The 16453-nt window shown below is 39.6% G+C and overlaps 1 protein-coding gene across 1 annotated transcript in view; it reads right to left on the bottom strand.

Moving 5' to 3' along the window:
- Positions 1-16453, bottom strand: part of nphp4 (nephronophthisis 4) — a 162233-nt gene that overhangs the window by 10656 nt on the left and 135124 nt on the right. The window contains exons 19-24 of the mRNA XM_025901798.1: positions 16185-16384; positions 14525-14730; positions 6326-6515; positions 5574-5657; positions 1313-1469; positions 688-764 (exon numbers count right to left, since the gene is read on the bottom strand). Of these exons, the coding sequence (XP_025757583.1) occupies positions 688-764; positions 1313-1469; positions 5574-5657; positions 6326-6515; positions 14525-14730; positions 16185-16384 (914 nt within the window). The remainder of the gene's footprint in view (positions 1-687; positions 765-1312; positions 1470-5573; positions 5658-6325; positions 6516-14524; positions 14731-16184; positions 16385-16453) is intronic.

Raw genomic sequence — 16453 nt, 5'->3', positions numbered from 1 at the left:
AATAGTGTGAAGGCACGACACAAGGGCAAGCCTTTATTCTATCAAAAGAGCTTGTAATTTATCAAAAAAAGAGCTAGAGTTCTGTCCTGATTACATTTTACATGTAAAAAAGAGACAATAAACTGTCAATGAACTTACTGCTACATCCTTCAAACAGAAATGGCTGATGATGGTTTTGTGACATTTTTCCTCAGTCTGTAAGTATGTAGTAGCTTGATTTGTTGAAGCCTCTGAGATAATGATGCAGACATATGTTTGCTTTTGACCTGCTTATTTTCTAATGTGTAAATATTACACTGTATACCTATAGGATATTTACCTTGTAGCCTCCTGTGTTAGCGCTTAACTATATTTACCTGAGGATTACATGACAACCTAATAAGAGGTTGTTGGGTTTTTGTGTGTGTGCGTCTTTATGGTTTCACTCCAATTCAGTGATGTCACTTTGATGTGATTGCTGTGAATGAAGCCATTAAACGAGCAAGCACGCTCACTTTAATGGCTCTTGAAAAGAAGTTTGGCTGGCTGTTTATCTATGTTCACACTCAGGGAGGACAACACACAGAGAGACCAGTGCAGCTAGAATAAAGTGCCTTCCCTTCCAAACAGTTATCAGTTCAGTAATTAACCCTGTTAATATTTGTATGTTAATTGCAGAAGGAATTAAATCCAATGTCATTCACTCACCAGCATCCTTGTTTGGCAGATGATGTTAGGGTCACTGCAGCACACAGAAACATGAGCCCAGGCATCTGGGTTGCCAGCTGGTTTTCCCAACAAGAGGCAGGAAAAAACGAATATAAGACCAATTTACTATTTAAATGAAATGAAATAAATGGTTTTTATTATAGTTCAGAACATCAAGCCAGTCATAAGAGCCAATCAAACATTTTCTTAATTTTGAACTTTTATTTCTTGCTTTTCATTTCCTGCTCTGTATCCAGATACTTCTCTCTTATTACCCTTTTTGTTGACAGAAACTGCACTGATATTGAAAAGTTGTTTCTGGTGATATTTAGTAAAAACATAATAAAGTGAAGGCAGAATACATTACTCATTCCCATTTCCCACATAAGCTGTCAAAATTGTTTTCGCCTTGTGTGTGTGAACATGTGATTCACATTTATGCTCACACTGGAGAGTAAGTCAGTATGCCAACTGAAGGTATATTTAAATCTTCATTTGATATATTGATTAAAACTGGAATGATATGCAAACGACTACTTTAAACACAGCTCAGAAAGCAAGAAATATGAGATGAAGGACGAGGAATACTTGGCTCATGGGGGATGGCCAGGGTAATCTGTACAACCTGCAGGGTCATGCCAGACTGGCAGGCGGATGGCCTTTTTAAGGAAACACAGCTCGGGGTGGTAAAGTCGGAAAGTCTGGTCAACGACATGGGGCGTTGGCTCCACATTCACTTGGCAGATGGCCATTGGCTTTCCATCTTCTGCTCTGAAAGTAACCTGTGGAGGAAAAGTGAAAATTCAGCGTTATTAGCAGCATGTCACTTCCTCACCTGATAGTCTGATATTCTGTGCATTAAAACAGGTTTTGCATCATGAGGTAGTTTAAGATCCATTAGAAGCTGCAAGTTACTACCTTGCATTGCACATACATTACATGCACGGTAAGTTGTGCAGTTTGACCAGAGGAGTTTTTGGAAATTTAAAGAAGGTATCCAGTACTGGGTGTGTTTAGTGCTAAATCTAAAAGTAAACAACTGAAGTTTTGGAAAGTCCACTAGTAGTTGTGTAAGTCAAAGTTAACCAGGCTACAGCAAATACTTTCAGCATAATCATTTTCTCTTCCAAACAAGATTAGTTAAATAGACTGATTTAAAACCTCTAGGGCTCCTGCGCTGCCAGATTTCTTACTGGAATTAATAGCCAGGTCATGTATACTAGGTAGTAACAGCACAAACTGGTTTAATTAGTTCAACAGGGCCTTTTCCTTCTGATTTCTCTCTGTGTGCCATGTTTTCTTCCTGAAGCAGTCCATTTCTAAACAACATATACAGGCTTTTTAAAAACAGCCTTGGGGAAACTTTATTTTAAAATTCACCAGAGAGTATTATGATGATGGAGAAAGCTGTACACTAGAATATAAAAGTTGCTTGCAATCTGACTGCTGAAACCCCCACAGACTGACTGAATGTGCTTTGAAGATTGGTGCATTAACATAGCCCCCAGGAGTTGTTTGAATCAACACAAATGTGTTCATACATATGTACTCATTCTGCACGGTTATATATGATAACTGGCATATACATCAGAGCGGTATATGCAAACACACTGGAATTGCTCATTCCTGCTCACAAAGCGTCATACTTTAAGAACACTAGTGTGTGCTGGTGTGACTTCACTGAGTAAATGTCAGAGACAGTTTCTGCTACAGCTGCCGGACCACAAACTACAGGTCTGATAATCCAGCCATCCATTGTCTTAACCACTTATCCAATTCAGAGTCAGTGGAGTCATATGAGAAGAGGAAGGTATAGTCTTTGTATTTGTCACACTTAAATGTTTCACATCATCAAACAATAATATCAGACAAAGATAACCTGAATAAATGCCAAATTCAGTTTTTAAAGGATGATGTCATTTATTAAGAGAAAAAAGTTATCCAACCCTACCTGCCCCTGTGTGAAAAGGTAATTGTCCATAAACCTAATAAGTGGTTCTTGGCAGGAAGAACTGCAATCGAACATTTGTGATAACCGGTAATGAGTCTTTCATATCTCTGTGGAGGAATTTTGGCCCAACTGTTCTTTGCAGAATTGTTTTAATTCAGCCACGTTGGAGGATTTTCAAGCATGAACAGCCTGTTTAAGAACATTCAAAACACTTCAATCTGATTTAAATCAGGACTACGCCACTTAAAAACCTTCATTTTAGTTTTTTTGGGCCAATCAGAGGTGGACTTGTATACTTGAGCTGCAGGGCATGAACTGATGGCTGACATTCTGCTTCAGGATTTTTTAGCAGAGAGCAAATTTCATGGTTCCATCGATTACAACAAGGCGTCCTGAAGCAGCAAAGCAGGTCCAGGCCGTCACACTACCACCACCATGTTTGACTGTTGGTATGGCATTTTTTTTATGCTCTTTTTATGAAATGCTGTGTTAGTTTTTTGCCAGATGTAATGATGTGCAAACCTTCCAAAAGTTCAGCTTTTGTCTGATTAGTCTATTAGTTCCCAAAAGTCTTGGGGATCATCACGATATTCTTTTTGGTCAGCAGTTTTCACCTTGAACTCTTCCATGGATGCCATTTTTGCCCAGTCTCTTTCGTATTGTTTAATCATGAACTCTATCTTAACTGAGAAAAGTGAGGTCTACAGCTCTTTAGATGTTGTTCTTGGTTATTTTGTGACCTCCTGGATAAGCTGTAGATGAGCTCTTGAGGTAAAGGAAGATTCACCACTGCTCTGAGTTATCTCTATCTGTGGCTAATGGCTCTCACCGTGGATCACCGGAGTCCCACAATGTTAGTCATCGACAACTATCAGTCTGGGAAGGGTTACCTTTTGTAACCCTTTGTAATATTTATTTGTGGTAAATATGCAAAAAACTACAAAAAAAAAAAAGGAAATGGTTAAATGTTGGTTAATGGTTAAATTTTCAAGGCATTGTACTATATTGTATATGTCAGCAATAACAGCCTATGCTGGGAAACACCAAAGTGCATTAATTATCTTTAGGATCTGTCTATAACTTAAATTCAATGCACTGGACAGAAATTAACAAACACTTCCTTTTACATTTGCACATATCAGCACAAATGCACTTAACAAGTAGAGTATTAACACTTTCCTTTGCACTTTGCTGACCTTTGTTGCAAAGATTTCCTGTTCTGAAAGGTTATAAACCACCCTGCTATTTTTAGCCAACCTCTACCACAAAATAAGGTCGGGTGACTGAAAGAACTTGAATAACACAAGCCAAATATTTTGATCAATAACTGTGAAGTGATTACAGTCACAATAATGTGTTACATTCTAATGCATCACCCCTGACACTGACAAGCCCAGGTAACAACTGAAAACTTTTAAAACATGGTTTCTGTCCCACCTCTTGCATTCCCACCTGCTGTGCTAGAATTAAAAAAAGATTACAAAATAAATAAATAAATAAATCTGGGAACGCTACAGCAACTGATTAAAACAGACTCAAATTTCAGCCACGAGGAATGCCCTACACTCTGAAGTTAACTTCCCACAATCTGGTCATTAAACACACAGCAGCTGTCCAAATCGTTGATGCGTCAGATTTGCAGGCCAATGCTGACCTACAAGAGCGGCCCATATCTGGCTCTGGTGATGTGTGCTGACTGACAGCCGTGCCAAAGCTGGCATCCTGACAGCGCTGCTGTTGGGACTTGTCAGTTTTAGCGGGACACAGATTTGATCCAGACCCGACCTCTTTGACCTCCTGACAGGATTTTTGCTCAGAGCAGCAGTGCTGACACCGGCACACAATACGCACAAACTGCAGGCAGACACACACACACACGCTTGGCAGACTGGCAAATATTTCATCAGCCTGTGCAATGCGAGAGCTTGGGGGTACTGTACTCTACACCAACAACAGGATTATTGTAAGGTCCTGCAGGTTAGCAAGAGGTGATGAATATCTTGTTTTTCAGCACATTCAGGCTACATTCCAATAACGTGAGATTTAACCTCAAGTATTTAACCAGAAGCCTTAAATTTAGTTTTTAATGAATTCCATAAGAAACAGCATTTAATTTTTGTGACAACTGCAGCACAAAGAATATTCTTTCACATGGTGATATGGAGCACTTATCTATAGTACACCCCAACAAGCCTGTTCACAGTGTTTCTCCCTCCTCTAACCGTCTTACATATTATAAACAGCTGAATAAGTGCTTAATACTGTCAAATAACTTCAGAGTAATACTGTATATGCATGGTTCATTTAAAGTAGATTAACCAGACGTGTCAAGCTGTCGTCTAGTCTGGGATAGTTTAACTCTCCACCCTGACATTTGCCAGTTGGAGAAGATAAACAATGTTCAGTAAGATAAAAGTGATTTTCAGCATATAATTTTGCTTGACAATCTTGTCTGGCTAGCGTAACTTTTTTAATAGTCGACACTTCAAAGTGTTCTTTGTGTCTGTGCTGTGACTGCGCAGGAGAGGATGGGAGAGGAGAGGAGGGAGGAGGCGGTGCACTGCCACTCCTCAGAGAGTTGTCTGGGAGTGTGCGTACACTGGATGTTGTTAGACTTTGGGATCTAGCAGGAGGTTAACCCAACTAAACTGCAATCAAAAGCTTCATAATATATGTCGAGTTTAAGGCGCTTTCATCTTTCTCAGCTCACCTGAATCAAATGATCAGTTTATATTGCCAAATATGGGAAAAAGTGTAGATCTCAGTTCAAAAGCTCGGGTTACAGCAGAGAAACATTTACATTACACGCAAAGTGAAGAGCAGATGTACTCTGCACTTTAAATCCAGCCTGAAGAAAAACAAATCAGGGACTGAGAGGCAAAAGACTTCAGATCAATATAAAAATGGTTTAAAGCATAAGTAACACATTCTGTACCTTGATAGTTTTGGCAACAATAATATTGGACAGATTCTTCTTGGCCACCTGGGAACCTCTGGCTGTAGCCTTCAGGCTTGGTCCCTGTGAGGATTTGATAAGAAGCCCACATTTGTTATCAAAAATGAACATCTACCAAAAAAAAAAAAACATAGCAAAAGAGCACAAAGAAAAATTGCATTTGCACATTCAGTAAGAAAACTGTATACAATCACGATAAGCAGAATATAACCAAAGGGTTTAAAAACTACCTTCATCTAGAAGAAGATAAGAGCGCAGTCAATCTAAATGACATTTATTTTGAACTGTACTTCTGGCATCAAATTAACTACAAAGACTGGGTTGGTTTTATGTGTGTATAACGTGCCCTTGGAATAGGTCGGCTTTGGTTACAGAAACCTTGAGGTGTAGTGACATTTATATGACTGTTAGATAAACTTTCATCATGCTCCACCTCTTACTCCCATTTTTTTTTAATGACATGAGATCAGTATATGAAAGAAGATTTTTTTTATAGGTTTACACAAGTTACTTTGATCATTCATCTCTATTAATGAAAAATGTGGTGACTGCTTCTTACTGTAAGACAAATCTAAACATTTTAAGGACTGAAGAAAAACGACTGATTAAAAGAAATATATCTAATTTTGTCTAACATGCTGCAGCCAGAAATAGTTACCAATCCAAGAATGTGGTTTTTCCTTATAGAGCAAGTTCACACGGTAAGAGTGCACCTTTATTCTGCACCGTACCTGAAGGCCCATGGTGTGGTCACAGAGGAAGCTTTGGTATTTCAGGGGCACGTGGAGGCTCTCTTTGGGCCGGAGGTAAACCCTAGGACCTGGAGCACCCTGCTCCGAGTGGAACATGTTCTCCTCCAGCGGAGTAGGAGTTCTGGTTAGCGCTTTGAAGTAACGCCACTCCTCAGTGTTTGTGATGACACTGGATGAAAAGATTAAAGGCCACAATTGAGATGAAAGGAGGCTCTTACATATTTTTAAAGAGATCCATCAGGGGATCAGAGCTGGACTTGTTACATGGACAAGATCCCTCATTGCAGAATACTACAGCGTTTATTACAAGCTATGACGAGATTGTGCCGAGAGGAATATAGAAGAATAAACCCTATCGTGAAGATTCAACTAATATCAAGTGAAAAAAATGAATGTAGAGAAGAAGAAGCATTAAGTTGTCATTTGATTGTATATTTAGAGTCAACCGCCATCACTTTTTAAACTATTGTAATTATTGTATTTTTTAATTACTGAAGTAACAGTCTCATTTAGATAAAGCCGTCTTTTTCAAGAGTGGCCAGACCAAGAGATTGGAGAGCATTGTAACAACCACCCACAAATCCCACAGCACACAAGTGAAAGCAATATCCAGCTCATAGAGATCGGAAGATCGAGGTCACAACAGTGACAGACCAAGAATACAAATTTTTCAATCCTTAAAAAAACTGACTTCAAGCCCCCAATAATACTCCACTCTGACAATTTTATGTCCTTCTGCAGATTATTCTAGGTGACAGGGGAAGTATATTTATAGTGGAACTAATATGCTCATTTCCAGCTCCATAATTTTAGTCTTGGATTGAACAAGAATAGCTTTGCATGATTCATAGTTCCCCCCCAGAAAAGCTAAATTTATCTAAAACCAGGCCCTGGGGCAGTCCTTCACTTTAACGACAATTTAGCTTTACCATTAAGATCACACTCCCTTTAAGCCAGATTTCTTCTGATTTGCTGCCCCTTGCAAACAGAGGGTCCAAACAGTGGGCGGTTGGTTCAAGAGCTGTGTGCCTGAGATGACCAGGCACAAAAATCTGCCTCAAACAGAGCGCTTAGATAAGTACAAAGACTTTGGGGAACAGAGCTTGCATGCATATATGCTAGCTTAATGATCTGAGACTCGTTTCAAGGCAAAAGTAAAAATAAGAGAGGGAAGAACCAAAGATCCTTTACATACTGACCACACCGTTAAGACACCTATTTGCATATAAATCCCACAGAGCACTAAAACTGCACCCACATTCACTGTCTGCACTAAACAGAAAAACACTTACAACCTGAATCTCGCAATGTAAATTTTACTGCAGGGCAAGTGACCAAAATTTCACGGCCAAGAGTTACACTGCTTGCACACAATTCTTACTTTTAATTATCAACAGCAGACAGGGGGAAAGGGGGTCAGTGAAAGTCTCCCTTCTACTCCTCAACAAATGGATTTCCAGGGAGAAAAGTCAGGAGCAGATAACACATTCCAACCGAGGGAGGTCTTGTCTCTACGCTTTCCTCTTCCCTTGAATGCAAAAATTTCACACACAAATGCATAAAGAGGAGTGCTGGTTTAAACTTCAAAGGTTTCAAGCCACGGGCATGGAGAGGGAAATGTCTCTCAATAGGAGAGTGAGTTTATGAATTTTTCAGGGCCCCACCTCGCTAACATTAGGGAGAGATGCAACAGGCTATTCTATGAAAATTATTTGGCTATTCCCACCTGTGCACTTGAAATAAAGGATTTTGCCTTCGGCTCATCCTGGCAGTGTTTGTCCATCTTTCACCTGAGCCTCAAACAAAGACCACAGGCTGATAACGCCTTTAAAGAAAATAGAAAAATGGAATGAGGTAATGAGGAAAAACAGGTTGAGAGTAAAAAGGGAGAAGGAATAAAATGAAGACGATAATTAAAAGGACAGCAGGAGAGAAGGGTCGAGAAAGCAGAGAGGAACATGGATAATGAGAGCGTGAAAAGTAATGAGATAGAAAGCAGTTGGATGAAGCAGAATTCTTTGTGTCTCTGTTAGCCACCAGTCTTGGCTCACGCTGGGCTCTTTGAGGCCAAGTGTGAAAGGTAGCCATGAAAATGGATGGCAACAGGTAGCAAACCTTTCCTCCATGTCAAGAGGAGCCTCTGGGCTTGAAACCACTGCAAACATCAAAGCCACAGCTAGCCTAGCCTGCCACTAAGTACTCTCCTTTCAAAGTCTGACGCTCGAATTTCGGTGAAAGGTTAAACTTGTTTTTTTTCTTGTTTGCTTCTGTAGAACAAAGAGCTGACCCGGGGACCAGTTTACATTTTCAAGAAAGCTCCTTGTCAATTATTTGGCCAAAATATAGACAAGGAACTAGGTGCAGAGTTACTCCAGTGCAATGGCCAAACTGCAATTCAAGCCGGTTTTGTTGTTTTTGTACACCTTCCGTCCCTTTAAAGACTTTAAAGAGGATTACTGTGAGCAGTATTTCATCTCACAGTTAAGAAAAACTGTATCTGCTGTTATATACATTCATTGTAGTGGTCTTGTGATTACTTCCACCAGCTGGTTCACCTTATATTAATGTGTCTTGCTTTTTATGTCCTAATTCCTTTCATGACAGTCTATACATTTGTGTTAACCTATGACAGGCTGTTTGTACTGAAGACAAATCATACTAACACAATGAATGTAGCAATACTAACTACACAGCTTACTTTCTAAGAACCATCATCCTAAAAGAGCAGCTTGCGGGAAAGGTGTTTTTTTGTATGAACAAAGAGTTTAAGATCTGTCAAAGAAAACAAATTTATCAATCAGATTTCCGTTTCCAAATAACATTAAGGACAGAACTTGCAACAAAACTATGTGACAGTCCATTATTTCCTGCAACATGTTAAAGAACACAAAAGACTGAAATGAACCCAGTTAATATTGATTTTATATAAAATTTCCCTCTTGTGTGTGTCCTTATCTCTTCTGTGGAAACAGCATTCACATGTACATTACAATAATCCATTTCGCAGCGCTGCTTATCTATGATTAAATACCAGTTTTATAAAATGAAAATGTGTCATTAGCAGTGCCTTCCTTAGTGCACTATGCATTCGTTTCATAAAAAGGGGCTGCAGGAAAAGCGCATGCAATGCTGGCGCTTGCTCGTTAATTTACACATTTCAGGGCTCTTGGTAGAGGTGACAGACGGTTTGGTGTAAAGTGTCACACCGCCTCATCAAGAAATGAATAAACTAACAGGGTGCTAAGCCAGCAAGAGGACAGATGCAGGGATTGATGACTCTCAATTAGACCTGGTAGGCCCGGTGGCCGGGCTAATGCCATAATGAGTCATCCAGAGCGCACTGCAGCATTTGTTGATCAACGTGATATATCCTAATCCAAGCTCAGGCATGAGCAGAATCACTAACAAAAGACTCAAAGAGAGGGGATTAACTATGATGCTAACTGAAGGAAACAAACACCAGAATGGGTGATTCAGGAAACATCAGCCATAATGGCTGCTATGGGCAGATTAAAGAGGGTATTTAGCATCTCTCGAACATAATGTGTGCCTCTGTGTCAAGGACAAGTGATTGTGCTGTGGAAGGAATAAAAATATTCTTTTTTCATGGCCTCTTCAGACATGAAATTACGCAACACTGTTTGTTACATCCAGAAATATGGTGGTGTTCTGTGGTCTAGACATACACTAAAGTCAAAGCCAGTCCCCTTAATTAGAGATTGACCGAGATAAGATTCTTAAGACCAAATAAAGGTATTATTCTAAAAAGCATCATGGCAATGTCAAAATGCCACCGATGCAACAATAAGTAGTAAAATTTCTGTCCTTTTAACCCTAAACTTTCTTGATATTCCTCAGTCAGCTGTAACCATAACTGCAGTGGAAAGTGGAAGCATTCGAGACTAAAACAGGAGTCCTGTAATAGTAAAGTGCTGATTATTGTCAAGATCTTATCTTATGTTAATGTTTTTCACAGCTATATTTAGAAATGATCTCAACATATATCAAACATTTACCATAGAAACCAATGTGCATATGAAATGAGGTGTGAATGATGTCACTGTTTTCTTACTGTAACAAAGCAGATGATCGTCAGTGTGACAGATTATTCCCTCATCCCCCATCCTCCAAGAATTACAAGTTACAGGTTATCCACTACAGTATATATAACTATGTCAGTGCATCATAATATTGTAGATGGCTATCTGTTGCACATACTGTAGGTCAGACTTGTGCTGTGCTGAATGTAACTCAGGAGAACCTGTTGGGATTTGGGTGATTAGGGTGTGTAATTAGACATGAAGTCAACACATTCAAATACTGTCAGAGTTTTGGAAAGGAGAGGTTGAAAGGTGCTTACGTACATGAAAAACTGTGAAATGTTAAAACATAATGTTATGCACTACACTGAAACACTGAAAACTTCAGATTTTTAACTTTTTTGATAAAACAATTGAAATGTGGTTGGAAAAATGGGTTCTTTTCTCCGGCAGAACACAGACACTGGCAGAGATCATCATTATGTATAATTAGCAAATGCAGTAATGTGGAGACCTGGTCGATGTTAAGTTATGTAAAACAGAGCACCTGCGTGAGATTCACACAATAGGGTTGAAATCGCAAAAAGCAGCAAAAAGCAGCAAAAAGCAGAAAGGAGGGGTGGCAAAAAGTGGCTAGAAAATTAAACACATAAACATCTTCATAACCAAATTAATTATCTTTAATACATTTTAGTACAGCACAGCAAACACTGTTAATATGGGCAAAAGAGAAAAATAAACTTCCTCAGACTAAAGTCCCTGCAGTACCTCTTAAAGTAAAGACTCATGCCAAGCTAAAATGTCTTTATGATCATGCAACGCTCATCTTATTATCAAAGCAAAAATTACATCCCATGTCTTGTGCAAAAGATTGTCCATTATTTAATCTTGCTTATAATGAATAATCCAGCTAACCTTACTGATATATTACCGTGGCCAACAATGCAACAACTGCTCCAAACTTCACCCCAAACCGGAACCAACTGGATCAGGCTAAAATGATAACCCATGTACAGAGAATGCCCACTGATGTAATAAAACCAATTTTAAGTCCTAAAAATGTAATAGATGAAAACCCGCACACTAGCACACACCTACACGTACATGCATCATTTCAAATCAGTGAGCAATCTGTGACTCAGACCTGAATAAAATACACAGTCACACAATCAAACCTCTTCATGAATTTATCACATAATCTTCCCATTGTTGACGTATCACCCTTTTAGCAGCATATTTACACATATAACTGTGTATATACCTAATTAACAACTGCTTTTGGATGATGAGATTCTTAATCATTCTTAAAACATTTCGAGTTGAATCATAATTTGGTTGCTTTAAATTTCTCCACAGGAAACCATTTTCAGGTTTAGTATTGTTTAACTACATAAGAAATAAATGTCTTAAAATGCTTCATAAGCAACACGAGCTTTTACGAAACATATATAAAGAGGCTAAGCATGCAATCATGTTTTGTTCTGTACATTAACAGATGATCTTAAAGACAGTCCAATCAGAAACATGGCAGCCAGCAGCTGTCATAGTTTTTGTTTTCTGCCTTTATTTCTTTCATGTAGTCATTCAGTCAGTCTGGTTTTCATCTTCCTATGAAACCATCTTCTCCCTCTTCAGACTCGCCACTCTCACCTGCCCTGCTTTCCTGCCTGCATCACCTGATCTTCCCTGGCCTCTGATCACCAGGAGCCACTTCACTAATCAACCCTGCAGGATATATACCATAAGCTCTCCACTGCTACTCTGCCAGATTGCTTTTGTGCTCTTTGCCGTTGCTTTCCAGAAAACTTTTTCGCACCTCATGCCTTACCAGCTTTTAGGACCTTGTTATTTTTGAAGTAAAGCTTGCTTTTTCCCCCCACTTTTACATCCTGCTCCTTGTGTTGTGCTCTGGTTTCATTGTAACTAAACTATCTTTGGCAGTATCTACTGCAAAAAAATCATAACACTTATGAAATTTGCTCTCACCTCAAAACAATCAAGTGGTATTTTGGCACATTACAAGCCCTGTAAGGTATCCAAGACCATGTAAGATTTGATTAATGTTTGCAAAATCTAAAGTCCTCATTTTGTCTGATGTGTTAGAAGCAAGAAAAATGGACGAGCATATGAATTCAAGCGATTTTGAGGAGCAAAGGCTGGCCTGTGTGGTCCGATCCAGCAGACGAGCTTCTGTTGCTCAAATTGCCAAAAAGGTTAATGTTGGTTGTCCGAAAGATGCCAGAATACACAGCGCATCACAGTTTATTCCCACCCACGTCACCACTCTGAACTGTGTTTTAAATAACCCTAATCACTCAGGCCACTAACACTCAGACAGTCCGGTTGCACTGCTTCCAAGCACTTTGTTCTCTAATGTGTGCCTTTCTCTTGTTTTGTATATATTCTTCTTAACTGTATATATTTCTTTTGTTTGCTACTTATTCCTGCTGTCTTACTATTTATATTTTACTTTTGCACAGAGCATGGAGCACCTATTTCGTTGTACATGTACAATGACAATAAAGGTTTGTTCCATTCTATTCTATGTTGCGTATTGGGTTGCATAGCTTCAGACCAGCCAGGGTGCACATGCTGATGCCTGTTCAACAGCACAAGCACCAACAATGGGCACATGACCATTAAAACTGGATCACAGATCAATGGAAGAAGGTGGTATGGTCTGAAGAATCATGTTTTCTTTTGCATCATGTGGATGGCAGAGTTTGTGCAGTATGGGAATAAAGCAAGCCATCGGAGGCAGTGTGATACTTTGGGCAGTGTTCTGCTGGCAAACGTTGGGTCTTGCCGTCCATGTGGATGTTACTTTGAAACACACCACCTACCTAAGCATTACCAGAGAGCATGCACACCCTTTCATGGAAACAGTATTCTCTTATGTCTGTGGCATCTTTCAGCAGGATAACGTTCCCTGCCACAAAGTAAAGGAATGGTTTGAGAAGCAAAACGAGATTAAGGTGTTGACTTGGTCTCTAAATTCACAGGATCTCAATCCAGTCGAGCATCTGTGGGATGTGCTGGACAAACAAGTCTGATCCATGGAGTTCCCACCTCTCAACTAAAAGGATCTGTTGCTAACATCTTGGTGCCAGATACCACAGGACACCTTCAGGTGCCAGTGGAGACCATGCATCGACAGATGAAGGCTGTTTTGGCAGCAGTAGAAGGACCAATGCAATATTGAGCAGGTGGTCATAATTTTACGCCGGATAGGTATAATTTGTAGACACAGATTAAACCCTGTGTTTGAGCAAAAAAAGTTTCAATTTAAAAAAAAGCAAAAAGCATAATTTTTATCGAACCGTCCCGGTTTTGTGCGTGCTTGTTCAATATGCATGGTTTTACTTTCATTTGAACCACACTGATAGTTGAAAAATAATACCAAGACAAAGATAATCACAAGTCTATGAAAAGAGTGTAGGGATGGCATTTGCAATTAATTACGCCCTAATGATGATAATATGAAGGAATAAGGATTCAGCACACCACTTGTTACCTTTTATACACAACAGACTTGAAGCCATCAATTAAGATTTTTAACAAGGGTGTAGAAGGCCATCTTCTTTCTTCCTCTTTGTTAATGATGGCTCATATCTCAAATTTTTCTGCCCTCTGATACTCTGCTGTCACCACGTGGTAATAAAGGCAGTATCTGATGCTAATGCTGATGACGTAAATGTTTAAGGGATAGGTGGATAACCTAAATGTGTGTTCCTTTTGGATGGGATGTGTTTCACAGTGAGGAGTGTCAAGTGTGAACACAAAGCATCATTTCCTAAAGCAGCATGAAAATAGGTTCCAAAAAATAATCTCCAGAGCTTTACCGTCACCTACGGAAACACATTCAGAAAGTGTGAACACAGTTTCACGGTGGAGCAAGGATCGTTATAGTTTGATAATCGAAAACACATACAGTATAGAAAACACATGTTCACAGTTGGTGTGTTAGAACAGGGGCAAACCTATAAACTTGTAAAATCCATTTAATTTTAAAGATTGAAACACACGCTTTATGGTCTATGTGAGTGGGAAATATAATTATGGCAGCAAATAAAGGGTTAAAAATGGGACGTTAGTCTGACACCACCTCACAGACAGCTCACAGTTTGCAGGATCTCACCTTAGCTCAGGGTCATCGCTGTGAATGGTGACCGTCTGTGGCACATTAAAGGGATTCTTAAGGACAAACTCCATGTACTCTGCAGAGCCCAGGCTAGCATAAAGCAGGTGCCGGGTGGTGATGGCCTGGCTCAGCATGTTGGCGATGCTCTCTGCTTTGCTCTTGGCTTCACTGGGATTGGCCAGCTGGGCTTCTTTAGACTGAGCCTGTTACCAAAGAAAAATAGCAAAAGGCTAAAAAACAATTCAGTGTAGCACTCGGCTGCAAACTACCATAATTATTACCAACGCAGTTCACAGAGGGACTTCATTTTTGATTTACCTTGCTTGTTGAAGTTTGCATACACACCAATTTTGTTACAAAAGAAATATCCTAACCAACATAAACTGCATTCACTCACTTTACCTAAACTTTGCACAGTAGTTTAAAGCCTCCCAACTGTTTACACTGACTTTTGCATTTTTGCAGATCACAGCAGTCATTTTGAGTCCAATGTTACCATAACTGATGACATTTAGAAAATGATCCCCAGGTTGCAGTAAAACAGAGTTTTTAAACATGACATTTCTGAAAAGAAAGAAAAAAACCCGCTTGACTGAATAGCCTATGATTACATGTCATAGATGTGTACCTGCTTTAAAGAATGCTTTCAGAGCAGGCAAACATTCCTTTGGAGCCAATGACCTTTTCAAATTCAGTTTATATTTTCTTAAGCAAAATGAGCTAGATCCAGACTTCCCATCAGTGCTACAACAATGAGAACTGATCTTTGTAACTGGTGTTTATTCTCAAACATTAAACTGGTAAAAAAAAAAATCCAAAGCTGATGGAAAAGACATGTTTTTTTCATCCCTGACAAATATGCCATTATAAATGTAAACTGTAAAACATAAACAAAAAATAGAAGCCCTTTAATGTAAACACTTTTATAAAGCTTGTAATGCCCGTTGGTACATTGGTCCAAAAAATAAATTAAAAACCTGAACTTCAGCTTCAAAGTCATGGTGGCAAAGCTAAGTGTGTGCCAAAACACAATATTGAAATTTTCCATGGGTTTAGTCCTCTAAAATGATCCCCAGCATCAACCTGGTCAAATGACGGTTGAGCCCAGAAAGAAAAGTTAAATCCGAATTGAATTTGAAGGAGAAACTCTAAAATATGGTTCCAGTGACACGAACAGGACTGAGTTATATTCCAAATTGTAATAGCTGTTACAAAGCTGTGAAACAAGCAGATCACAAAGTCTTACCACAAGAAGAAAAAACCCGCAAGATGCAAGTTGTCGTGAACAGTTAGTTAAAGTCAAGTTCTTCTAACAAAGACATCACTAAGGATGTTAAAGCTGCATTAAAGATGACTTAACAGTTCCAACCATCCCTTAAGACTACGCTCATGACAAGTGTCATATCAGTCTTGTGTATGTGTTACAACCTATCCTGACAGCGTGCCCTTTAACCTCCTGTGCTTTTGTGACTGTGAGGAGAACTCTGAGAGTCTCCCGCTTGACATGTTTCGGAGCAAGAAAGCAGGCTGTTGCTGTGCCTCCGTTGTCTCTCTCAGATTTCAGTGAAGACTCATAGGGACAGATTATTGTAGCTCAGCTTTAGATAGGAGCTATTTTTGGCTCACAGTGGACTTAAAGTGCAATGTTTGACCTCACCGTAACCTTTGCCGTTTTAGCATCTTCGCTGGCCTCCCGCTCGCGCACTGCAGCCATGCACTTCAGCTTTCGGTCACTGTCATCGGGTTTGTTTAGGCTGTGCTCCTTGGGCACGACGCCGTCAGCTCTGATCCCGCGTCGGAGCAATGGCACCCGATCCTCATTTATCGGCAGTCTGTCTGCTTGTGCAGTGTTCCTCGCTGTGAAGTAGAAACAAGCTGCAATCATGAATATATTTACTGAACAGAGTGGAGTCTAATCTCTTAGCC

Source organism: Oreochromis niloticus, linkage group LG20 (genome assembly GCF_001858045.2).
Source record: "Oreochromis niloticus isolate F11D_XX linkage group LG20, O_niloticus_UMD_NMBU, whole genome shotgun sequence".
Taxonomy (NCBI): Eukaryota; Metazoa; Chordata; class Actinopteri; order Cichliformes; family Cichlidae; genus Oreochromis; species Oreochromis niloticus.
Note: the sequence above shows the minus strand (reverse complement) of the source record. Positions and strands in the feature narration are given on the sequence as shown.